The sequence below is a fragment of the Schistocerca cancellata genome, chromosome 1 (assembly GCF_023864275.1).
Source record: "Schistocerca cancellata isolate TAMUIC-IGC-003103 chromosome 1, iqSchCanc2.1, whole genome shotgun sequence".
NCBI classification, from domain to species: domain Eukaryota; kingdom Metazoa; phylum Arthropoda; class Insecta; order Orthoptera; family Acrididae; genus Schistocerca; species Schistocerca cancellata.
Genome location: NC_064626.1, coordinates 787,868,978 through 787,896,154, shown reverse-complemented (window position 1 = coordinate 787,896,154; position 27,177 = coordinate 787,868,978). Strand labels below are relative to the sequence as shown.

The 27,177-nt window shown below is 37.9% G+C and overlaps 1 protein-coding gene across 2 annotated transcripts in view; it reads left to right on the top strand.

Moving 5' to 3' along the window:
* The window catches only part of LOC126187483 (prostaglandin E synthase 2), a 46,896-nt gene extending 23,575 nt beyond the window's left edge, over positions 1-23,321 (top strand). For both annotated transcript variants that reach the window (XM_049928597.1, XM_049928593.1), the window contains exons 4-6: positions 3,130-3,241; positions 19,234-19,334; positions 22,693-23,321. In XM_049928597.1, the coding sequence (XP_049784554.1) occupies positions 3,130-3,241; positions 19,234-19,334; positions 22,693-22,954 (475 nt within the window). In that variant the 3' untranslated portion in view covers positions 22,955-23,321. The remainder of the gene's footprint in view (positions 1-3,129; positions 3,242-19,233; positions 19,335-22,692) is intronic.
* The last annotated feature ends 3,856 nt before the right edge of the window (positions 23,322-27,177 follow it).

Genomic DNA, 27,177 nt, shown 5'->3' with positions numbered 1-27,177 from the left:
TTACATGCAAGGGTCCTTTTAATAGATTTCACATGTCTGATATGATTGAGCAATTGTGGCCAAGCTGAAATTTAAAACATGTTAGGTTTTATCTATAGAGTTATAACTTTTCTAGTACCATGTTTTACAGGTGAAGGTTTTGTTTATCCTGCACTGTGCAGATTATTTTGAAAATTGTGTCTAAGTTACTTTTTACAGTACTGTAGATTATGGTTTCTATCTATTCTATGCATGGACAGAGTGTTAGAAGAATGAGTTTTTGTATGCCTTTGTGCAAGCTGCTCCTTGAAACATACCATTGTTATTAGCCATTAATATTATCAAAGATGAAATACACAAGTCTGGAAATGAAAGAATCTGAAGATCCTTAGAGAAGCTTTTGCAATAAAGTTATCAACTTAAAAATAGTCTTTGAAATAAATGTGAAGAATTTCTACAAAGAAACCTTTTCCATGTATTCTTCGTAAATGATACATGGAACGCTTAAAAACAAGACATTCTCAGTATAGGAATTTTACCTATACTTTTAAGATCTAAGGTAATAATACAATCATCATCTTGATAGTTCTAAGTACAATAAGAGAATGAATAAATTCAAATTGTTTGTGTGTTTTCTTCATAATGTAAACATTTTTGACTATTGTCCTTGCTCAAGGGCTGATATACTTCTTCATCTTGGGGTGACAATGCATGGAGCATGCACAAATGCCCCAGGAGATAGTTCCTCTTGAGTTAATATGCTCGTCATCCTTTGAGATGTCTTGCCACATGTAAATTAAATTATAAATCCACACAACAGTCTGCTCTCGCAAATATTAAATCACTATTTTGTTTCACCGTTCACGAGCATCATTTGTCGACAAGGTAGATGTAGGGTTGCTCGTCACTCTTCTGGAGTGATGTGTAACCACACACAATCTTCTGTAAGTCAGTTACCTTCTACCAAGATTAGGTCATTTTCATACTTATAATTATATTAGTTAAATTATTTTAAAATGCCATTTGTGTGTTCTTTTAAAATATACTACAATTGCTTGCAATACCATTCAAGGGCCTCAGTAATAATCAAATTATCTTATGACTATTCAGCTAAGTCCATATCTCATAGATTGTATATTAGGACTGACAGCCTCACTTTATCTATGAAGCTCTGTGAGACAAGTACTGTGGATCTATTAGACTTTTTTAAAAACCTTCTGACTACTTCATTCTCTAAGATCTTTGGTTCAGAGAAATGCAGGGAGAGTTATCAGTTGATCAAACTTGATCACAATTAAACCTAACAAAATAGTCATGTGAACCAAGAGGACAGGCTACCTACAGTGAAGGAAACACACAGACCTACTAAATAACTTTTTATTTACTGTAACACAACTGGATTCTGTACCCATTTATCAATATATATTAAAGATTTTCCTCACAAACATCGTTACAGTTCTGGAAACTTACTTAAGTTGTAGTACCGGTAAGTCCCTTGCCAGACTGCAATTTAAAACTCTGTTATTTAATTCTCAGTTACTACATAATTACTACACTTCTTTCTGTGGTGGAATGTGTTATTTACCACCCAGCTGCACTCGTGTAATCCAAATGAACTGGTTGATTATTTTATCTTTGTGTTGGTTGGATGGCTGCTTGCTACCAAAGACTTACTTTTTGACAGTTCCTCCAGTGGCTTATCTTGCCCACACTCAGCAACTACTACTTTGTCTGGTGGCTCTTTCCAAATTCCTGGAGCATCAGTTGCCTCTTCTCTCAAAAAGTGAAGTTGCAATGTTACAAATACTGCAAAAAATATAATGCAGTTACAGTGTGTGACGTAGTAAAAGTTGTTTACTCCTGGGGGAGAAATTTTATTAATGTTGTTTTTGTTATGCGTTAGGCTATAGAAGTGCCATGTAAGTGAAAAGGAGTGTGTGAGCCTTCTGGTGTGGTAAAGGAGCAAATGAATAGAAATCAGAATTGATGGATTAAGTGGCAAGGTTATATCATTTCCATGTAGGATATTTATGAGAATCCGATTATATATAGCACTACATTTCCCGTTTAGGAGGTGAATAATGGCGGAGAAGCGAAAAGCAGCACCTGTTGGAGAAGTGGTGCTACATGTGTTTGCAAAAGATTGTTTAGTGATATGGGGAAATTATGATGGCAATTAGAAAGTCAACAATGTACTTATACCATAGGCCTATTTTGACAATCCACAGCAGGATTCACACATTTAGTCACATGTGACTGGTTCTTGCAAATCCTGCAGGGAGTGTCGTACCTGACACAGTTTCAACATGAGTTCATGAGCTAAGTTCTTAATACTTTGTGGTCATTCATAGTCCCTTTAGTGCCACTTTGAAGATGCTCTCTTTAAGTCCATGTCAACAGAATTTGAATTGAATCTATTTGAAAGATTTTTATTACATTTCCTTGCAGCTTACATTGTAATTAAAAGAAATGAACTACAAAGTTGGAGATTTTGGCTTTTGGAGTGTAAATGACTTGAGAAATTTGAATATCTGTTAAGGCAGTGAGTGTGTCGTTTCCAGCAACATTTTTCTACAGTGCCTTATTGCAATCTAATTGAAACCAGATATTAGAGAAGGAAAGTTGCTACTTACCATATAGCAGAGATTCTGAGTTGCGATAGGCACAACAAAAAGATTCACACAATTATATCTTTCGGCCATTAAGGATTTTGTCAGCAGTAGACACACACACACACACACACACACACACACACACACTCACTCACTCACTCACTCTGCACACACGTCTGCAGTCTCAGAGAGCTGAAACTGGTAGTTTCAGCTCTCTACGACTGCAGACATGTGTGCAAAGTGTGCGTGTGTGTGTGTGCGTGTGTGTGTGTGTGTGTGTGTGTGTGTGTGTGTGTGGCTTTTTGTTGTGCCTATTGCGACTCAGCGTCTCCGCTATATGGTGAGTAGCAACTTTCCTTCTCTGGTATTGTTACATTCCATCCTGGATTTTCCATTGTTTGAAACCAGATATTTATTTATTATTTCTTGACTGTAATTATTCTTCAATTTTAAAAACTGTACAAGGTATACGCAAAATTTGCATCCAGTTTCTTGTATTTTTTGTTCTCAATGACTACATTTCTTTCTTTTTTTATAGGCTTGAAAGGAAATGGAGAAAATGGGTTGATGATGTGTTAGTTCATACCTTATCACCTAATGTGTACCGAACAAGAGAAGAAGCTTTCCAAGCATTCAACTGGTTTTCAGAGGTATTAAAATTGTACTCATTATTTGACATGTAGTGTCATTCTCCTTTCTCCTAATCCATTTAATTGACTCATTATAACTCCTATAAGTTAACATTTTATTTAATTTTCATATTTTACTGTGTTCTGTGCTGTATACACTCATTGATTATTTACAAGAAAAATAAATGCATTATAAGAAAGGAAGGCAAGTCTCAATTATATAACAAAGTGTACATTGTGAGTATGGTGTGGTCGTGAGCAGAAGGTCAAATGAAATTTGAAGCTAAATACACTTACACTGTAAACTTTGTGTCTAAATAAACAAGTCAGTTTGGGTTGCAAGTGCAAACTTTTGAAGACACAGCTTAATAAAGATGCAAAGTACACAAAAATACACTAAATGGAAAAATGGAGCAACAGTTATCTGTTGTAACACTTTCCAATGGTTTTGAGTTTGTGACTTACTTTTTGAGCAAATGATTAACACATTGGAACAAATGCCATTTACTCTGCAATATTTGACAGTGCAGATGTGTATTTTGTGCCTGTGTGGCTGATTCATTGTAGAAATGTAATGAATAATCTTAAAACAGCCATCTTCTGCGTAGTTTACATTGTTGCGTATTAAGCAATCTACACAATTTCTTTCACAAAACCCACAATGATTACATATCCAATCCTTATTAAATAACTTTAATGCAGTACCAGCCTTGTAATCCTAACAGCAGATTATGATATGCAACCTGTAGAACAAAGGCAACATATAGACTCTGAATTTATAATAATTATAAATATATTCTCGAAGGTATACTTGTCTACTTCAGTATTACAAAAATTACCAAGCCCCATGCCGTAAGGCCAAAGTGGATACAGGCATCACACATTCATTGGGTAACAGCACACTTACACTAAATGGGAAGTACAAAGGGCACAAAAGTAATTACCAATAACTAGTGTGCATGAGATAGTTAGTTACATAATGGAATTGTTATTACCAATTGTAATTAATTATATTTTCCACTCGGAATCGAAATAGTGGTGGGAGGTACTGAAGCGATTATACTACGGAAATATAAGCACAATTTTTATAGAATGGAAAGACTAAATATAATATGATTATCAAAATTTAAGTATAATGATTTGCTACTATGGATTCTGTTTACTGTTTAGGTACTGGAATTTAACGGTTTTTGCAAGTATCAGTTATTTGTTTCAGGCTGCTTCTCATGTTACAGCTTAACTATTTTTTTCTAGCTATTTCATAAAATGGATGTGATTATATTTCTGTACTATAGTCATTTCATTCTCTCTCTTTCTTACCACTGTTTTGGGGTTGTATAAGGAAATTAATTAACTATGATTGTTGTGAGTAATGCCTTTTAAATAATGACCTAGCCCATACACATCAGGGCCAGGATTTAAATGATAAATCATATCTTTTCCTTAATTTCTTAAGGTGAATTTTACAACAGTTTATGCACAAATCCAGGTATTGTAGTATAGAAAAATGTATTTTTATCATGCATATAGAGTCATTTTTACATCTTTTTTTATGATAGGTGATATCTTGGGCAACTTTTGCCTAAAATGCATATATTAACATGTTGCATATGGCTCACATAGACTTACGTATTTCCACATCCAACTGCTGTGGACTGATCACATAAATGTACGTTTTTCGTTCCGCGTGCATTTTCTGAGACGTGTTGCTCATGCCTGTAACTATTTCCATTTAACAGAAGGTTGCATATGAATTGGGGAGTTCAGTGCAGAGAACAACAGTGTGAACTTTTGTTTTACTACCAACAATCAGTACCATGAAGTAGTCAGTACTGTAGTTATTGCCTTGTGCCTTATTGCATGAAAACAGTTGATGGAAAGCGAAATTCTTGCTGAATTGTTTGCAGAAAAGAACACAGCTATAATGAACCAAAGTGAGTCAATTGTGAACATTATCGATGATGAAGCTTCTGATGATAAAAGTTGTCTGAAGAAGGACAAGATAATTATTTTAGAAACATTTAGAGAAATTCCAGGTGTAAAAACACTTTCCAGTTAGATCAGTATCACTGTGGAATTATCTGTAGGGGATGAATTGTTCCATCAAATGTCTACACAATCAAACTTGTATTATGAACAAAACAAAAACCATTGTAAAGAACCTCCCAAGTCTCCCAAATTAGAAATATCACTGCTGTTGAACTGAAAAAAAATCCCTGGCCATGGTTATCTCGATGGGGCAAAAGAAAAAAGATTATTTGAAGGATTATTGGTCAACAGATCCTCTAATAGTCATTGATTTTTGGCAAGCTAATGAGCAGAAATTGATTTGGGTGGATATGAAAATCACGGCATTTTCAATGACAGTTCCTTACAAAGGGGACAGGAAAAACAGTCTCTACAAAATCAAAACTGTGCCAAAGTACTTCCTAGATAAATTTCAGACCATATACAAACCAGACAGGAGGATTTTCTTGATGAAGGAATGGTACCATGGAGAGGGGGGCGGGGGGCTTTATTTCTGGGCACATAGAGGGCAGCTTCATTTCTGGACATATAATCCTGGAAAACGTATCAGATGAGGTGTGCTTGTTTGTATTGTTTACGAAAGTGTAAGTGGATGTATCTCCAATCTAGAAATATACATACATCTACATCTACATCTACATTTATACTCCGCAAGCCACCCAACGGTGTGTGGCGAAGGGCACTTTATGTGCCACTGTCATTACCTCCCTTTTCTGTTCCAGTCGCGTATGGTTCGCGGGAAGAATGACTGTCTGAAAGCCTCCATGTGCACTCGAATCCCTCTAATTTTACATTCGTGATCTCCTCAGGAGGTATAAGTAGTGGGAAGCAATATATTCGATAACTCATCCAGAAACGCACCCTCTCGAAACCTGGCGAGCAAGCTACACCGTGATTCAGAGCGCCTCTCTTGCAGAGTCTGCCACTTGAGTTTGCTAAACATCTCCGTAACGCTATCATGGTTACCAAATAACCCTGTGACAAAACGCGCCGCTCTTCTTTGGATCTTCTCTATCTCCTCCGTCAACCCGATCTGGTACGGATCCCACACTGATGAGCAATACTCAAGTATAGGTCGAACGAGTGTTTTGTAAGCCACCTCCTTTGTTGATGCATTTTCTGAGGACTCTCCCAATGAATCTCAACCTGGTACCCGCCTTACCAACAATTAATTTTATATGATCATTCCACTTCAAATCGTTCCGCACGCATACTCCCAGATATTTTACAGAAGTAACTGTTACCAGTGTTTGTTCCGCTATCATGTAATCATACAATAAAGGATCCTTCTTTCTATGTATTCGCAATACATTACATTTGTCTATGTTAACTGTCAGTTGCCACTCCCTGCACCAAGTGCCTATCCGCTGCAGATCTTCCTGCATTTCGCTGCAATTTTCTAATGCTGCAACTTCTCTGTATACTACAGCGTCATCCGCGAAAAGCCACATGGAACATACGACACTATCTACTAGGTCATTTATATATATTGTGATAAGCAATGGTCCCATAACACTCCACTGTGGCACGCCAGAGGTTACTTTAACGTCTGTAGACATCTCTCCATTGATAACAACATGCTGTGTTCTGTTTGCTAAAAAATCTTCAATCCAGCCACACAGCTGGTCTGATATTCCGTAGGCTCTTACTTTGTTTATCAGGCGACAGTGAGGAACTGTAACCAACACCTTCCGGAAGTCAAGAAAAATAGCATCTACCTGGGAGCCTGTATCTAATATTTTCTGGGTCTCATGAACAAATAAAGCGAGTTAGGTCTCACACGATCGCTGTTTCCGGAATCCATGTTGATTCCTACAGAGTAGATTCTGGGTTTCCAAAAACAACATGATACTCGAGCAAAAAACATGTTCTAAAATTCTACAACAGATCAAAATCATAGATATAGGTCTATAGTTTTGTGCATCTGCTCGACGACCCTTCTTGAAGACTGGGACTACCTGTGCTCTTTTCCAATCATTTGGAACCTTCCGTTCCTCTAGAGACTTGTGGTACACGGCTGTTAGAAGGGGGGCAAGTTCTTTTGCGTACTCAGTGTAGAATCGAATTGGTATCCCGTCAGGTCCAGTGGACTTTCCTCTGTTGAGTGATTCCAGTTGCTTTTCTATTCCTTGGACACTTATTTCGATGTCAGCCATTTTTTCGTTTGTGCGAGGATTTAGAGAAGGAACTGCAGTGCGGTCTTGCTCTGTGAAACAGCTTTGGAAAAAGGTGTTTAGTATTTCAGCTTTACGCGTGTCATCCTCTGTTTCAATGCCATCATCATCCCGGAGTGCCTGGATATGCAGTTTTGAGCCACTTACTGATTTAACGTAAGACCAGAACTTCCTACGATTTTCTGTCAAGTCGGTACATAGAATTTTACTTTCGAATTCACTGAACGCTTCACGCATAGCCCTCCTTACGCTAACTTTGACATCATTTAGCTTCTGTTTGTCTCAGAGGTTTTGGCTGCGTTTACACTTGGAGTGAAGCTCTCTTTGCTTTGTCAGTAGTTTCCTAACTTTGTCGTTGAACCATGGTGGGTTTTTCCCGTCCCTCACAGTTTACTCGGCACGTACCTGTCTAAAACGCATTTTACGATTGCCTTGAACTTTTTCCATAAACACTCAACATTGTCAGTGTCGGAACAGAAATTTTCGCTTTGATCTGGTAGGTAGTCTGAAATCTGCCTTCTATTACTCTTGCTGACAGATAAACCTCCCTCCCTTTTTTTATATTCCTATTAACTTCCATATTCAAGGATGCTGCAACGGCCTTATGATCACTGATTCCCTGTTCTGCACTTACAGAGTCGAAAAGTTTGGGTCTGTCACTCGATGCTCTGTCCCTACCACCCGTCCAAACATCTGAGTGTCCCAGTCTATATCTGGTAAATTGAAATCTCCACTTAAGACTATAACATGCTGAGGAAATTTATGTGGAATGTATTCCAAATTTTCTCTCAGTTGTTCTGCCACTAACGCTGCTGAGTCGGGAGGTCGGTAAAAGGAGCCAACTATTAACCTAGCTCGGTTGTTGAGTGTAACCTCCACCCATAATAATTCACAGGAACTATCCACTTCTACTTCACTACAGGATAAACTACTACTAACAGCGACAAACACGCCACCCTGGGGAAGGAAAACAGCTTTAGGACACTATTCTCTCAGTACTTTCGCCTCACCTTGGCATGTGGCAACATGGCAACACATTTCTAAAGAAAATTATTACAACAAAACAGCTATTGCCAAAACACTTCTAGAAAGGAAAACAAGAGTTTGTGGTACAATATGAATCAACAGAGGTCTTCCTCAATGTCTACCAACAGAAGCCAAATCTCTAAAGAAAGGTGACACTAAATTTTGAAGACAAGGTGACATTCTGCTGGAGGTATGGAAAGATAAAAGGGAGGTGAGAATGATGATAACAGTTCACAATGTGTGTATGGTTGTGGGGGGGGGGGGGGCAGAAGGCTTCCTAAAAGAAGTTGCAAGAGTCTGGACAGGTGATCAACAAGTTGGCACAGCAACTGTGTAGGAAACTGACCCTATCAGACCTACAAAATGAGCAGCTCCCAAGGATCCACCTGGTTGATTGCCAGGGAACATGCAAGAACATACTATTCAGACTATTGTGGGAAGTGGAAAAAGGAAATATCCAGCAAAATCTTGCAGAGTTTGTGCAGTGCACCGTAAAAGAAGTGAAACAAGATACTACTGCCAGTTTTGTGATTTGCCGTTACATGAAGACATGTTTCCAGAGATATCACACACTTCAAGAATATTAGAACATTAAACAAACATGTCTGCCGAGTTCAAACAGCATCAGATACCAGTACATGCAGCTACATTCAGATAAGGAATGGTCGCTCATTTCACTCGTGTTATGAGAATTGCGCAGCACGGCAGCTGGTATGCAATGTGTTAACAAGAATAAAAATATGAAAATGTTGTTTACATGTCAGTGCTTCAGATATATTGTCACAAATAAATGCCATTACTACAAAGCTTTATTTATCAGGACTATAAGAAAAAATAATTTAATGCGCTAGTCGGTTTGCAGGTGTAAGACATTGCTGCAAAGAGTTGACAAAAAACTCTTGGAACCAAAAAAGGTGGCATCTGATGTAATAAACACCTACACCTACATCTACATGATTGCTCTGCAGTTCACATTTAAGTGCTTGGCAGAGGGTTCATCGAACCACAATCATTCTATCTCCCTACCATTCCACTCCCGAACAGCGCGCGGGAAAAACGATCACCTAAACCTTTCTGTTCGAGCTCTGATTTCTCTTATTTTATTTTGATGATCATTCCTACCTATGTAGGTTGGGCTCAACAAAATATTTTTGCATTCGGAAGAGAAAGTTGGTGACTGAAATTTCGTAAATAGATCTCGCCGCGACGAAAAACGTCTTTGCTTTAATGACTTGCATCCCAACTCGCGTATCATATCTGCCACACTCTCTCCCCTATTACGTGATAATACAAAACGAGCTGCCCTTTTTTGCACGCTTTCGATGTCCTCCGTCAGTCCCACCTGGTAAGGATCCCACACCGCACAGCAATATTCTAACAGAGGACGAACAAGTGTAGTGTAAGCTGTCTGTTTAGTGGACTTGTTGCATCTTCTAAGTGTCCTGCCAATGAAACGCAACCTTTGGCTCGCCTTCCTCACAATATTGTCTAAGTGGTCTTTCCAACTGAAGTTGTTCGTAATTTTTACACCCAGGTACTTAGTTGAATTGACAGCCTTGATAATTGTACTATTTATTGAGTAATCAAATTCCAATGGATTTCTTTTGGAACTCATGTGGATCACCTCACCTTTTTTCGTTATTGATATCACTTCAGTTTTACTCGATGATTTGCCATCTATTACTACGAACTGAGACTATACCCATAGGCCCGTAGCTTGATTAGAAGTCGCTTGTGAGGAATGGTGTCAAAAGCTTTCCGGAAATCTAGAAATACGCAATCAACTTGAGATCCCCTGTCGATAGCGGCATTACTTCGTGCGAATAAAGAGCTAGCTGCGTTGCACAAGAACGATGTTTTCTGAAACCATGCTGATTACGTATCAATAGATCGTTCCCTTTGAGGTGATTCACAATGTTTGAATACAGTATATGCTCCAAAACCTGATGTAATTCAGTTTGAATGCAAATCCAGCTTGGTTCAAGATACCAAAAGGAAAGTGCTCCAACAGCATGAAGGTGCGAGGTTTTGTTTGTGCTTTTGCAGATAAGTTCTTCAGCATTAACTAGATGATAGCTTTATTGTAAACACATCTCAAATATCAGAGTGTTCAAATGAATTCTTCACAAAAGGGGCAATGTCTGATGTTAATGTAACAGTGTATCAGAGTAAAGTAAATCCCCTTGGATTCCACCAAGAAGCTGAGTATCTTACGGATTTTAAAAAAGTCACAATATAGTATGTGGAGAACATTATAAGGTCATCTAAAAATAAAAACTTTGCTGGGTCGGATGGGATACTCACTAAAGTGTGTGACATAATAGCACCTCCCTTAAGTAAAATATTCAACCTATCTTTTGAACAGGGATGCTTTCCTGTTACTTTGAAGTACACCAAAGTCAGACCTCTGTTCAAGAAAGGGTAAAGGGAAGACATGGGAAACTATTGCCCTGTTTCTATTCTTCCAGTCGTGTCAAAAGTGTTAGAGAAAGTAGCTGCAAACCAGATCAAAAATTGTAGTAAAAAAATGATATTATTTTAAGAAACCAATTTGGATTTCAACCAGGAAAAAATACTGTGGATGCAGTGAATACTTTAATTGAAAAGATATGCAAGTCATTGTATCAGAGGAGTAAAGGTTCAGATGTCTGTCATCTCACAAAAGCATTTCGCACAGTTAACCATGACTTGCTTATCTACAACTTAGACAAATATATGAGATTAAGGACAATACTCTAAAGTGGCTCACATCATACTTACACAACAGAAAACAAAAAGTAATTATCCCTTCAGATGCAGTGAGTTATTGTTTGAAATGGAGTGCAGTATCACAAGATGTGCCTCAAGGCTCCATTTTGGGGCCAATCCTGTTCCTGTTCCTGTTCTATGTAAATGACTTACCCTCAAATATAAATTCCGCATCAGTTCTGTTGGTGGATGATACTCCTGTTTTAATTGAAGTTGATGATACAGAAAAAATTCCGAGCTCCATTGTAACCCCACTGGATATCTTAGAAAACTGGTTCCAGTTTAAATGATTGAAACTAAATGTAAAAAAAAATAAACAAAAAAAGACCATTTGGTACATTTCAAAACCAAACATTCAAAATGTGAGGAACTTAAAATCTAACATAACAATCAACTTACGGAAGAAGTCAACACAGCAACTACAAATTCTCTCCATATATGTTTATGAAATTATAATCTTCCTACACACCAGACAAAAATTATTTGAGGAGAATCATTTTAATCACATGTATAACACGAGAAATAAAAATAATTTTGTGCTGTCCTCACACCAGTTGAAATTATATGCGACTCCACAGTATATGGGGATGACAAAATATAACAAGTTAATGGGCAAAAACATATTTAATATGAAGCCAGAAATTTTAAAAGAAGAGGCTTCAGCAGATTCTGCGGGAGAAATGCTACTATTTAATAGAAGAATACATAGAGGATGAAATGATAATTTGAGGAAGGGGTAACAAAGTGTTAGATTTTATTGTATGTATATATAACAAAATTGTATTATTATTATGGTGCTGTTTGGTAACACCAGCTGTTCTGTGTTCATGGTGAAATTTTACTGCAGTTTTGACATGTTTCCTGTATGTGAATCAAATGTCTTAGATTATAAAAAACAATTCACAGTTTGATGGGGAATTATTATTTTGTAAACTGTCTGAAATTAAAGTTAATGCAGAAAAGAGCTAAATGTGCAACAACACTGTAATTCTGTCAAACACATCAGCTGTGTTAAGAGAAGTGCTAAAAATTACAGCAGACAAACACTATCATGAAAAGAATAGTTGTTACTCACCATATATAGGAGATGCTGGGTTGCAGATAGGCACAATAGAAAGTGGCTTTTGTCCAAGGCCTTCATCGAAAATAGACAATATGACCAAGAGCACACTTTCTGATAGCCTTTTTGTTGTGCCTATCAGTGATTCAGCATCTCTGCTATATGGTGAGCAGCAACTATCCTTTTGATGTTTGTGTTACATTCCGTTCTGAATTTTCCATTGTTCAAAATTTAGCAGCAGAACACAGTTATTCGAACAGACAGGTCCATCTTCAATTGTGCAATCATTTTTCAAGGTGTGTGAGATGATGGTCTCTTGCAGCATCCCACTGAAGAAGCTAATGCTTCGGACAGTTCTTGACCAAGTATACCAACATCCAGTTCCAGATGAATATAAATTGGAAAAGAACTATTGACCCACGTGCCACAAGGAGGTGCTCAACAAAATAAGAATTAATGTGGATGACCAAAAGGTTGGGGGTGGACATTCTGTTGCAAATTTTGTTCTTGCTGGTGGTGTAAAAGTAGACGTTCCTCCTAACATGTGAAGCTCTCAAGAGAGTAAACAACTCTACAATTGCAATTTTGTTTGACAGCTCTATGAAGCTACTGTGGCTGGATGGTGTGAATAAAGACAGCATTTGTTGCTAGTAACAGGTGGTGCTTCATACATGGCTAAAGCAGCCAAGAAGCTTCAGATTCCTTACCCCAGTATGGTGTACATCACTTCCTATGGAAAGAAAATCTATGTGAAAGCTCCACTATAGGTGCAGGAATTGAAGGAACGAGCACCTTCACTGCTCTTCCCTACCCTCTCAGCCTGTTCTTACACAATGCGGTTCTCGGCTTAATACTGCTGAGTATTACTGCACCAACTACACCAAAATAAAGACAATCTTTTGTGATCTTGATGATGATGAATAAAGTACTATCAAAAATGTAAAAGAGCTCTCTACAGCTACATTGTCTGGGAACTTAGCGTACATCAGTGTCAAGTTTTCAGTGGTATCAAAAGCCATTGTATCAATGGAAGTAGCTGGTATTTTGTTCTACAGCAGAATTGTGGATATTCTGCAATGTCCAAAATTAATGACAGTCTTTCTGGAAATGTCACAATATTCGAAGAAAAGGAACTAAAGCAGGCTTGCAGTTACCTCGCTATCTTCATGTACTCATATGCGATGTCTGTGATGTGCAGAGGAACTTTCTGTGTACAAAACTATCCTCATCAAGACAATTGTAGATCTTTGAAAATAGAAAACCAGAAAATGCATGTTCTGATCCAGTGCAACTATGCAGAAACTGTAGATTGACAGGAATACATTAAACAAGTGGTGTTTTGTAGTAAAAACAGACATTTCAAAAATAAGTGCTATTTAGTTTCAAACACTGCAAAAAGTAAGTCCTATATTCACAATTTGTTCAGAAGTGAATTTTGTATTACATGGTACACAAAAAATCAACTGCTTTTAAACAAACTTAAGTAAAATTGTATTTTATTTTTTAAGGTCACGTTCATATTAGTTTTAGGTCATAAAGGCATATTTCACTCATATTTTTTCATTTAGTCATTGAAATCCGGTCCCTAGTTGTGATCGATCAACATTATCCACTTTGGCTATATGGCAATCAGTCAGGCCTGATGGTGTACAGTTAATATCTGAAGGATTTTTGTAATGGGTGAGATGATTCCTTTTGATGTTCAGCACACATTCCTAATGGGTCCCTCCCCCTCTCCTCTTCTGCAGTTCCAATTCTCATGATACATTAGGTGTGTTTCTGGAAAGAACAATACCTTGCTCTATAATTGATTGAAAATAAACATGGTACTATTTACATGTGTAGACTTTCGCAACTTCCCATAAAATGTACTTCCACAATGCAACCACAACACAAGAAGTCTGTATTACACTTACAGTGCAAAAGTGCTCAGTGAATCTGTGATGCTGACAACATGGAGCCAGAACTGCAGAAGCCGGAAGCTGGATACCACCTACAGAGGTAATACTGTAAGCATCAACAAAGAGTCATACGCACAAAGAACAAGAGTGACAGAGATCTGGAGTTAGAACAACAATGTACCACTATTGTACCATACAGTCAAGGTCCAGGTGGAGAAAATTCTTGCCCAAGTGAACATTAAACTGATCTGTCAGATCAAAAACAAAATTAGAAGACAATCAGTGATGCCATTGATAGGCTGCACACTCAGGGTGTTTGTGAGGTCAAAACATGTGGAATAATTTACTTCAGAGGGACAGGGCAGCCCATACTCAACGGTATTACAAGCGCTGAAGCATCATATTAATACAACATTTTACAACATGACACGGTGTACAACAAACCAGTGTTTTGTGGAAAGCATGCTATTTTCTATCCTCCATGTAAATAGCACATGCTTCAATGTGCATTGCGAAAGCAAAGTTACACAAGTTATTAATTAGATACTCAACATTTTTGGTTTCTCTGACTTCTTATTTAACATAACTGGATAGATAAAAGATCTACTTGCCAAATGATGGCATGAGAAAATGCTTATAAAAATCAAGGAAATGATAAAAGTCAAGGAAATGCACAGTGCACCTATTATCACCCAGTACTATCCTCGCCCTGAATGTATTAATTGGCTACTTGAACAAGGCTATGGTTCATAAAATTGTGCACTGAAATAAGGTTCATTCTTTGTATCATTTTGCCCACCACAACTAGAACAGTTTTTCATGATCCCCCTTTCCTCCCGTCACCCCATATCCTGCTCAGTCCCTATGTTCCTTGTGCATCCATTTCCTTACGCTATGGTCCCTACCCCGGTAACAGTCATCACTGAATTTTCACTCTACACCAGAGTATGTGCCAATTTGATAAGAGAGAGATACGGGTAGAAGTATGGCTGTAAGGGCAGCTCATGGGTTAGGATTGGATAGCTCAGTCGGTAGAGCACTTTCCCATGAAAGGCTAAGGTCCCAGGTTTTGAGTCCCAGTCCAGCGCACAGTTTTAATCCACCAGGAACTTTAAAATTCAGGATTTTTTTTTTAGTGACAATATAATTGTTTCCATGTCTATTTTTTTAAAACTATTTGGAACTTTCAAATTTTTAAACCAGGCTAAAGGATTTACTGTTTTGATAATCTATTTCATTAAAGCACTCTGATATTTGACCTGGATTTACAAATATGCAAAAACTCTTAAAGCTTTTTAAATAAAACAAACTTTATTAACATTCTAGAGCTTTTTTTCTCTGTATCTACCTATTTATTTCTCAACATAGTCACCCTGGAAATGAACACATTTCTCCCAACATGGGACTAGTTTCTTGATACCATCACTGTAGAATGTTTGACTTTGTTGATGAAGCCACAACCTCACCTTTGCTTGTACTGTTTCATCACTATCAAGGTGAAGTTCTCAGAGGTGTTCTTAAGTTTTGGAAACAGTTGAAAATCAGATGGGGCCAAGTTAGGACCGTATGGAGGATGAACAGTGACAGTGAACCAAAGACACTGGTTTGTTGCAGTTGACGCAGAATAGGAGAGGGTGCCTAATGTGTGGAGGAATTCATCAGATTCATGCTTTCAGGAACTTGATTGTAGTATGCTGTTTCTCATGCGCTGATGTAGTTACACATCACCACATTACACACAACAATTCAGATCCCTCTTGTGGCAGAGGGTTGCATCTTGTCAGCAAAGCAGGAAAGGTGACCGAATGATCTGCATGACATGTAATACTTAACTAATACTGAGAAAGGAATAAAAAATTTGGAGGCATTACTTTACTGCACACACTCACATAATAATGACACCATCAAGCTTAATTTCAGGAATTTAACTCTTTCAGACTGTAACTACTAATTCAGATTTGACAACAGACCACATGGTCATTGTTGTATTTTTATCTCATGGAATTAGCTTATTATTTGGCTTTTATTTTGCTGTATTCACAACATTGTTAAACATATCATTCTAGTGTCTAAAATAAAATTTAATTGTTACTTTGTTATGATAGATTCTGGTGGAAAGATTTTGTTAACTGCACCTTGAACACTGCCTAAGAACTTAACATAATTTGCACTATTTGAAATATTAGGACAAAGGGGTTTTGTGTTTCATCTACATTATTATGAAACAGAGTTAAATTTTCTTGATTAAAATTTCTTTTTATGTAAATTTTTTATGTAGGACTTCCCTGCGTGTTTTTGGCAGTTCAGTGAACTGTTCTGAATGGTGAGAATGTCCCTAACAAAAACAAATAAAAAGCAGACAAATCTTCGGGTCCATAATATGTTAAAATTTTATCAGTATAGGTAACTGGCTCATTTTTTATGTGATATTTAGAAAAAATTTAGTTTGAGTCCTTAGATCTTTTATCACCAAAGTTCTTACTCATTGCTGCACTGAAATGAATTTATCACTACATATGTGAACACACCTTTATAGTTCATACCTGATATCTGGTGAACCTACTTTTTAGCTGAATATGTAGTTAGTTTATTCGTGAATTTCGTTCTACGACTTTTTAGCCTGTAACCACAGATAATGAGAAAATCTTTTTCATTTTCAGTGTCACTGTTCTTACACCTACTTTTGTTTCTCTTGTAGATTAGTGTTGTCCATCTATATTAATTCCTTGATTTAGAGTCCTCACTTTGTTCTACTTGGGTTAGTATCACCTACATATTCTAAGTAAGAGGAACTGTATCACTCCCCAGAAGCTTAAGTTTGTGTTTATCTGTACCATTCTTTGCACTGTTATCATTGTGTTTTGTGGCAACTAATGTTTTTGAGTTACTGTAGCTTACAAAATTTATTTGTTACTTCAGGTCTTAATTTTCTTGCTTTAATAACAATGGCTTGTATTTCAGAACATTGCTGTATATTTGTAGGATTCTCAAATCGGTAATGCTTTGAAATTAAATAAAATGTTTTTAAGGTGGGTTCTGTGGAATAATAATTTGTCTAATTTCTACTATCATTATGGTATATTAACTGCGTGAGAGGAGGCAGACCTTGTGTTTTGTCTCAATCACTCCCTTACTGAAGTTTTATTTCCATCTTGCCACTTTTGAAATTATCTAAGGAAAGAATGACATCACATCAACTATAGCTGCACTACAGCCCCAACAATACTTACTAACAATAGTACTCTTACTTAAAAAAAAGGAAGCCAATGTCATAAAGTGTAAAGTATACTGCCTGGCTAAAAAGGTGAAGCTCCCAGAAGACATGGTGGGATGTCAATGTGACTACATATCTGTAAACACTATGGCATATATCTGAATGATAAGGTTCGCAATACTCTGCGGCCGGTAGAACAGCTACCCGAGTGTGTTATTGCTGTTACCAGGCCTTTCAGGGCATAAGTGGTGTGAATAGTGCAAGATGTTGAATAAGGATGTGAAGGTGCTGCATACTCATGTGCTATAGCATTATCAGTGCCTTTCAGAGTTTGAAAGGGGCCTCATTGTTGGTCTCCATCTGGGTGGCTGGTTGAATCTAGCAATATCCAGATTTTTAGGGCCTTTGGATGTGACTGGCCGATGTTGGACTGTGTGGGAACATGAGGGCAGGCATACTCATCTTCAGTGTTTCGGTCGACCATGTCTGATTGACACAAGGAAGGATCGCCGTATTGTGCACCAAGCACATTGTAACCTCGTCGCATCTGCACCTGCTGTCCAAGAACAAGTAATGGACTCCATGCACCATTCTGTACTCCTGGTCCTCTGGTCAGTCACTAGCAGCAGCTGGACTATGGTATTACTGTCCCATGTGTAGCCTGCTGTTAACACTGTAACAGACAGCTGTGTTAAATGGTGCCATGGCCAGGAAGCATGGACTGCCGGTGGATACAGTCACATTGTGTTCAATGATGAAAGATGGTTCTGTATTATTCCAGATGGAAGTCGATAGTGAGTACTGTGGCAACCTAGGGAGAGGTCCCATTGTTTCAATATTTTGGAGTGACATAGCGGTGTTACTCCTGGTCTCATAGTGTGTGTAGCAATTGGGTGTTACTTTAGTTCACAGCTGGCACTGATTGAGGGAACTCTGACAACACAAGGGTACAAATGGACATCTTGCATCCTCGTGTTGCCTCTAATGGGACAGTCTGATGGTGCTATTGTTCATCAGGCCAGTGATCATCCACACATGACTAAGAATGGTCTGTGTGGTGTTGAAGTACTTTTGTGGCCAGCAAGGTTTACAGGTCTGTCCCTGATAGACTGTGTGTGTGTTTAGGGGGGGGGGGGGGGGGCAGCAGCTTGGATCTTGGATGTCAGCCTTGTCCCAGCTCGATTTTCCAGGATATGAAACACCAGTTACAACAGTTGTGGGATGCTTGCCTCAGGAGAGGATACAATGGCTTTATGACACCCTTCCAAACTGAGACAGTGCATACATCCAGGCCGGGGGGAGTGCAGAACCATGTGATAAGTGGGCTCTTATTGCTAAGTTCTTTGAAAATCTGACTTCATTTTGTAATGACATAACCTCTCAATTTGTGAAATTTCATTTCATTTCATCCTCCCCTCCTGATGCTTAACTTTTTGTCAGCAGTGTATCTGTAAGCTTTAGCTTCTGATTTAGAGCCATGTTTTTAAAATGAATGACTTACTATCAGTAGTAATACATAGAGATACCATAATGAGAAGTAAAGGAGTATTCTTCTTATCCCTTTGTTGAAAATGAATTGTCAACCATTTACATACATTTTATTTTATTTAAAATTTACTAATGCTCTTAGATATTTTAGTAGTGTTTTACAATAATTGAGTATAAATATATTTTATGATGTGAATAAATTTGGATTAGCTGTAAAACAATAACAGGGAACCTAGTAGGCTTTCAGACGAACTGCAAAACATAAATCCTGAAAGCATTTTTCGGAAGAGTTTCTTCAATTATGGATTAAATTTACACCTATCGTACAGTTCCAATATATAGGTCATGTGCTAAATTATGCACTTGTTTTGCAGGTTGGCGAGTGGGACAAACTGTTTCCAGCATGGGAAAGGTTTATCATGGTGTATGTTGGTGCCGTTGCAATGTGGATTATTGGCAAGAGATTGAAGAGAAGGTACTTTATTGTCCATTTGAGAAAAGTTAACTAATCCTGTAAATAATTCTTGTGAAAATAATGAGTCATAGAAAGCTGTGAAGACAATATAATTGAAGAGGTCGGAGAGATATAGTCATAAGCCACATCAAACTAGTTTTGAGATACAGCGAGTTTAAAGTTCCATAGAGGTCTGAAAATGTTTAATACAAAATAAAAACCTTATTTCTACTGCAAACACTTGCTTAATACTTGCGAAGCATGTTGTTAAATAGTCAACTCTCTGAATGCTATAAAATATTAATTTTAGAAAGGTTCTAATTAAGATGTAGTAAACGGTGGCTTATGACTATATCTCCCAAAAAATTGTTTAAAACATAAAGTATGAATTTGTAAGGATTTATTTTAACTACTCTTACACAGCAAGCAGAATATATAATTTTTACACATTAATATATACATATCAGGTATCTGAGATGTATAAATTACTTTTTCATTTATACAGTTACATCAAGGAAGTTCCTCTACCTCATTATTGTACACGTTATTTCCAATACATGACCAAAAGAAATCTTGATTTGCTGCAGGTATATACGGGATAAAAGACAGTACATCATCAATTTTTTTCTGATTAATTGGTAGTGGCTTTCTGTACTTTATTGGCAGCTGATATGGATTTGGTTCAACTAGCCTTCCTTTCTTTTTGACTCGAATATCCACTGACATGAAAGCTCCTATGTCTGAATAAGAGTGCTTTACACATAGCTTGAAGGGATCTTCAGACTCAAACTTAAATTGAGTAGCTTCATTGAAATGGTGGGGATCTCCAGACGTGGATTCTGTACGTTTTGAGATCAATGTCTTCAGGCTTTCCAAACTTCTGAAGTCTTCTCTTTCCATTTTAGTTACAATGAAATGTTTTGGACTCACACATTTTATTACTTCTGCCCATTCATCTGGAGTGTACACTATTGGACGTCTGTTTCTTGCATACCGTTCAATGCAACCAAAATCACGATCGCAAGGTAGCATGGTGTGACCTACCACAGGGAAGTAAAGCTGGACAGAATCAAATCTTTTGGTAGCAACAAGGGACCTTTCCAATTCTTTGTCTGGCCCTTGCAGTTGTCTATGATTATGTGGAGATGTTTTGTCTGAGGATTAGTTATCTCCAAGTACTTCAATAAGCGGCTCCCAACCTCATCTGAACACCGTCCTCCATCTTTCCCGCTCCACAGAAACATATAATTCTTATTTGATCCACAGTCGTGGATACCACAGTTGTATGTCCATATTTTCCTCTTTTAAAATGGTGGACCTACTGTTAGTTTAGGTGTGGGGAATTTTTGCTGCATGTCCATTGCTATCACATGATGCTCTTTCGAATTTTCTTTAGCCAGAGCAGTTAAAGACGCAATCATATTTGTCCTCTGTCAGCCTTTATGAGATGCAGTTCATATTGTTGTTTCCTTTCTGTGACTTCTTCTGCGCATAATTCTGGGTTATTTATTGCAATTAGAAATCCATCACATTTTGAACAGGTGTCACTTTTTGGTGGTTTGAAGCCTATGTTAAATTCAGATACGAAAATTTCTCTGAATTTACTTTCAGATGCTGCAGGAACCTGCTTTTCGTTGCAGTATTTGGAGTATTTATCTCAAAATAAGGAAGCAGTTGTGAGATCACAATCCAAATACACTTTATTGGGGTTCTGTTGCCTGCTGTAATGACTGTTATATTTCGGTATGGCATTGAGAAATTCTCTAACACTTTGTACAGCTTCATCTTGAAATTTATATGGGTAGTTTCCATGTTTTTCTGAAAGAAAAAAAAGATGAGCTAATATCCTCTTCCTAATAGAAATATTTGTATAGTACTCAGTTTGAGTACATCACTAACTTATAGCACAGAGTAACATACAAACCTCTTCCATCATCTTTTGGCACTGCAAATCCCTGCTTCATTTGATGTTGCAAATTCCTCACTCCTCGTGCATGTATCTGTAAGCCATGAACCCTTAGGAAAGCTTACTTGCAGATCATGACTTCTATTCCGCATACCCTCACATTATAAGAAAATGTAACATCCCTGGATGATATTTTCTTGGAAGTCTTTTTTGGATAGCTTTGAAAGAAATTATGACAAATATAACAAAATGAAATAAATGTACACAATATTAAACCATTTGTATTTAAATAGTGAACAAACCTCCGCTTTTTCGGTTCCATTTCCTTACAGCTCATCAGGTAAGTATTCGGGGCATTAAAGTTTGTTATGTCCCAAAATGAATGAAAAATGTTTTCTTCCTCTGCAAGCAGTTTTGTGAAGCATTTATTTGAACCAATACAGGGACTTCCTATAGTAGCAGCCTGAACAGTCTTGTGGGTTTATACTGCTGACCAGCATTTCGTCGACATTTTGCTTTATTTTTCTTCCACTGATCAATATGTCGCTTTCTTTTCCATGAAGGCTTTGGCTTTTCGGGTGATTCTTCATTTATTCTACTTATTTCAAGGTATAATATGAAGAGCAAAATAGTCTAAGAATTTGCGTGAGATATAGTCATAAGCCACATAGAACATTAAATTTCACTAAAATCGCATTAATGATAACATATTTTTTACACATCTTTTGCCTTTGAAACTACATTATTGCACCATTATGCAGTAATATAAATGTGCCCATCAAGTTTCATCATTAACACACAGGATGGCTGTCAAATGCGTTGCCAATGTTGAGAGAAACAAAGTCACAAGCCACAGGAAATTAATCACCAGAAATAAACCGTTTTATTTCCTTAATGAAACATCATCTGAGCTGGAACTGCTGGTCAAATGGATGCCAAGATTCATCACTGTCAGGATCCAAAGGGTAAAGCTCTTCACTTCCATACTGTCTGTGTCAAATATGCGTTGAAGACTCGAAGACGCTTCAGACGTTCCTGACCCACCTGCCATTTTGCCGTGGCTTGTGACTGTGTATCTTCTGAAACTATCACCAAATGGCACAGCATAGAACTGCATTCCATCATAGTCTGTCATCTGTTGTAGTAACATGGAACTTTTTCAACGCATTGTGAAGAAGACATTGTTAAGAATGCCGCAACATGAAAAACTCAATTTCATGAAAGTTGTGGCTTATGACTATATCTCTCCGAGCCCTTCAATTATCTGTTAAGACATTGTCATTAGTTTCCAGTACATACAAATATATTGAGAGACATATTGAGTAAGTGTTCCATGTGAAAAACCAGTAAACCAAATTATCTTGCTGTAAATATCTTACATCCAAGTATCTTTTTCATGCTGTCTCTCTCTCATCTTGTTCTGATTAATTGTCTTAATTGTTTGCTGAAATTTTGTTTGTACTCTTGTTTTAGGCATAACCTGAAAGACGATGTTCGGCAGTCTCTCTATGATGAATGCAATTTTTGGATAAAAACCATAAAGAAACAAGGGACGCCATTTCTGGGAGGAAGCAGACCTAACTTAGCTGATTTGGCTGTGTATGGTGCTCTGACTAGTATAGAAGGTTGTAATGCTTTTGCGGACCTTCTTGCAAACACAAAGATAGGACCGTGGTACAGTGCAATGAAAGAATCAGTTCAGAATCATGCAGGAAGTGTGGCAATGAGCAGTTGATGATTACCTTACTGACTGCCATTAGTGACATTTTGAGATTACAAGTGCAAAACATTTCTAATCATTGTGGAAAATAGTCATTGTTATATGCAGCCATGCATTAATAAATGCAGAGTTACTACCAATGAGTCAGTTTTGTCGAGGATATGTTAACATGCATCAAATATGGTTGTAACCCAGTGTCACAATTATTTGGAAAGTTTATGATTTATATTTTATTGCCTGATAAAATAATCAAGATTAAAAAGAGCTTTGTTCCTATTTTAAGTTCCTGTTTATGTGATTTAGTGAAGCAAACTTCTTCAGGAATAATATTTATGATGATTGCTTGCTAATGTACAAAGAACAATAACAGTTATGAAGAACACTGGCAATGACTGTTATTTACTGTAAAATTGTCCACGACACATCCAAATCCTAACTAATGTGTTTTCTTTGCTTGACTGCATCAATTATAAAAGAGTATTACAATAAGTTACATTAAGGATGCTTTCCAGTGGTGCATTCTTTGAAAGCAAGCACTTATTAGTATAGTGAGGTGACAAAAGTGATGGGATACCTCCTAATATTGTGTCAGACCACCTTTTTCATAGCATAGTGCAGCAGCTCGACATGGCATGGACTCAAGTAAGTCATGGGAAGCCCTGAGGAAATATTGAGCCACGCTGCTTTTATACCCATCCGTATTTATGAAAGTGTTGCTGGTGCATGATTTTTGTTCATGAACTGATCTCTCGATTTGTCCCATAAATTTTGGTGGGATTCATGTTGGGTGATGTGGGTGGCCAAATCATTCACTTGAACTGTTCTTCAAACCAATCTCGAACAATTGCGACCTGATGACGTGGTGCATTGTCATCCATAAAACTTCCATTGTTGTTTGGGAACGTGAAGTCCATGAATGGCGGCAAATGGCCTTCAAGTAGTCAAACATAACCATTTCCAGTCTGTGATCAGTTCAGTTGGATCAGAGGACCCAGTCTATTCCATGTAAACACAGCCCACACAGTTATGGAGCCACCGCCAGCTTGCACAGCGCTTTATTGACAATATGGATCCATGGCTTTGTGGGGTCTGCATCATACCATCAGCTCTTACTAACTGGAATCAGGACTTAGTTGACCAGGCACACTTTTCCTGTCATCAAGGGTTCAATTAATATGGTCAGAAGCCCAGGAGAGGTGCTGCAGGCGATGTCGTATTAGCAAAGGTACTGGAATTGGTCATCTACTGCCACAGTTCATTAACGAGGTATATACAGTCCGGAAGATCCAGGAAGGATAAAGGGAATTTTTTCATCAGGGAGAAAACCGGGAAAAACCTGGGAATTTTTTAGAATTCCGGGCATTTTTCATTGTTTTAGTTTTCAGTTAAATTTTTGTGGTTTTGACTGGTAAGAACCAATACTCCAACAAAGCATATTACTGTATCCAGCTATTGTAGAATAATACTGCAGCAACAAAACGTGAACGAGAGGGGAAAAAAACGAAAATAAAACTTAAGTTGCAAAGGAAATGTGCCATATACAACAACGAAAGACAGTGCTCATACATGCGTCTGCCGACAGCAAAGTGTGTCAAAGGCTTAGGGAAGACTATGCAATGCTTCCTAACAACAAATTGCCTCCCATGAGCATGACGTGACAGCTGTTTACATTAGATTTGTTTGAGCAGTTGTGGGACAGCTCTTGTGCATACCCAGTTGAGTTGCTTATGAGTAGTACCTTCTCCCACTTCTGGCTACGGATGTGTGGCTGGGCGCCACTATCTAATACTGCTCCAGTTTGGAAATATCGTAGACCCGGGGCTATGCACAGAGCAGTCTGAGCAGTAATGGGGAGGTGGGTAGTCTCCATGTGACCTGTGATTATGTTTAGTTGTTTTGCTGTTTCCTCTTCACTTACTGCTCTCACATCAAATGAAACAAAACAGATTTCTGTGGCTGGGAGCTATCAAATAAATTAAAATACATTCTCATAATTACGGAAGGCTAAAATATGTTATTAGTTTCAGATTTTATTTTATTTCCACCTTTTGGGCAGTAAAGCATTAATCATCTAGCAGAACAATGAAGTTATTTTTGACGGTTTTCTAAAGAAATTGGGCTTTTATTAATCTTTTCCACTGACGCACTCAATTTATTTGGAAAGAAGTGTTTAATTGCACAGTATTGGTTATTTTCAACTGTTCGCTGCATTTCAAGTGCGCGTTTTCATCTTCTAGCACGTATGGCATTACGGCATAATAAAGAACCATACATGAGATAATTCAGTACTGGTATGCCAAGAAAATTTACATTCGAATCTGGACATACGAATGAGCACTTTAAGCCAAATTATGCATTTTAGTATGGTTCATGAAATTCCGATGCTCTTGAAGTATCCTCTGATGTCCTGTTTCTTTTGTGACATAGTGCAAGATCTATTAATGTTTTACATGTACAAATATACGGGCTTCCTGTATCATCGTAGCTGCGCAAGAGCAGTGACGCCTGTTATCTGGCGCTCTCTGGCAACTGCTGGAACGAATTATTTTGTAACAGGTCACAGGAAAATATTGCGAATGGTGGTTTGAAAAGCGTTACTCTCAAAGTAAATTTCCTTTCACACAAGATGAACTATGTGCGAGAGTATACGACGAATTTCTTAAATCACAGAGCGTTTGACTCTCAATTAAAAATCAACTCTTTGAGGACGACCATCGAGAAGAATTTTGAACCCAGAAGATCAGACATTTACGTCATTATTAAAAATTTTGCTGGCACATTTGTGTGATGTAACTTAAAGTGTAACATGCGCAAAAAAGATGAACATTACATGTGGAAGCTTAGCTTCTGTTGCAGCGTATTAATCTTAGAGACCAATATTATATGTGAAAGCTTTGTTTTTCTTGTAGCAACACTATGTATATTAATTTAAACCATTAAATTTTCTTATTTGTGCATTTGCGCTACTTAAGAGTGATCTTGCTATTGGCTGACATCATCACGTGTCCTATGCTGTCATCAGCTGGTGAGATCACATGACATGAGCTATGACTGGCTTACAAAAGCACGTCACAATCTCGATTTCGATGCTTTGAAAAGTAAAATGCGGTGTTTGGTGGAATTCGAATATATACATTCGTAACACGAAAATATGCAGTGTACATGTAGCTGCACATCAAAGATCTTTCCAAAACGTGTTTTTCCCCCCTTAGTTTCGTTTTCTAAAGTGCCGGGAAATTCTTTCGGCATGGAAAAGTATACTGTCACTTAAAACGGGAAAAGTGTATTTTCACCCAGGAGAAAGTGTATTTTCAACTGGGAAATCCGGGAAAAACCCAGAAATTTTATTTTCCTTGTCCATGTATACACCCTGATTAACACCAATTTCACTGCACCACCCCAATGGATACATTTGTCCCCACATTGATTCCTGTGGTTATCTTATGCAGTGTTACTTGTCAGCACTGGCAACTGTAAGCAAACACCGTTGCTCTCTGTCGTTAGGTGAATGCCGCCAGTCACTGCGTTGCCTGTGGTGAGAGGTACTGCCTGAAATTTTGTATTCTTGGCATGCTCTCGCAACTGTGGATCTTCGAATATTGAATTCCCTAATGATTTCCCAAACAGAACGTCCCATGCATCTAGTCACAACCACCATTCCGATTTCAGAATCTGTTAATTCCTTTCATGTCTCCATAATCACATTGGAAACCTTTTCACGTGCATCATCTGAGTGCCAGTGACAGCTCTGCTAGTACACTGCACTTTTATACCTTGATACCTTGTGTATGCGATTTTACTACTACCTGTATACATTTACATTTACATTTACACTCCGTAAGCCACCCAACGGTGTGTGGCGGAGGGCACTTTACGTGCCACTGTCATTACCTCCCTTTCCTGTTCCAGGGGTGGAAGAACGACTGCTGGAAAGCCTCCATGCGTGCTCAAATCTCTCTAATTTTACATTCGTGATCTCCTCGGGAGGTATAAGTAGGGGGAAGCAATATATTCGATAACTCATCCAACAAAGCACCCTCTTGAAACCTGGATAGCAAGCTACACCGCGATGCAGAGCGCCTCTCTTGCAGAGTCTGCCACTTGAGTTTGCTAAACATCTGCGTAACGCTATCACGCTTACCAAATAACCCTGTGATGAAACGCGCCACTCTTCTTTGGATGTTCTCTATCTCCTCCGTCAACCCGACCTGGTACGGATATCACACTGATGAGCAATA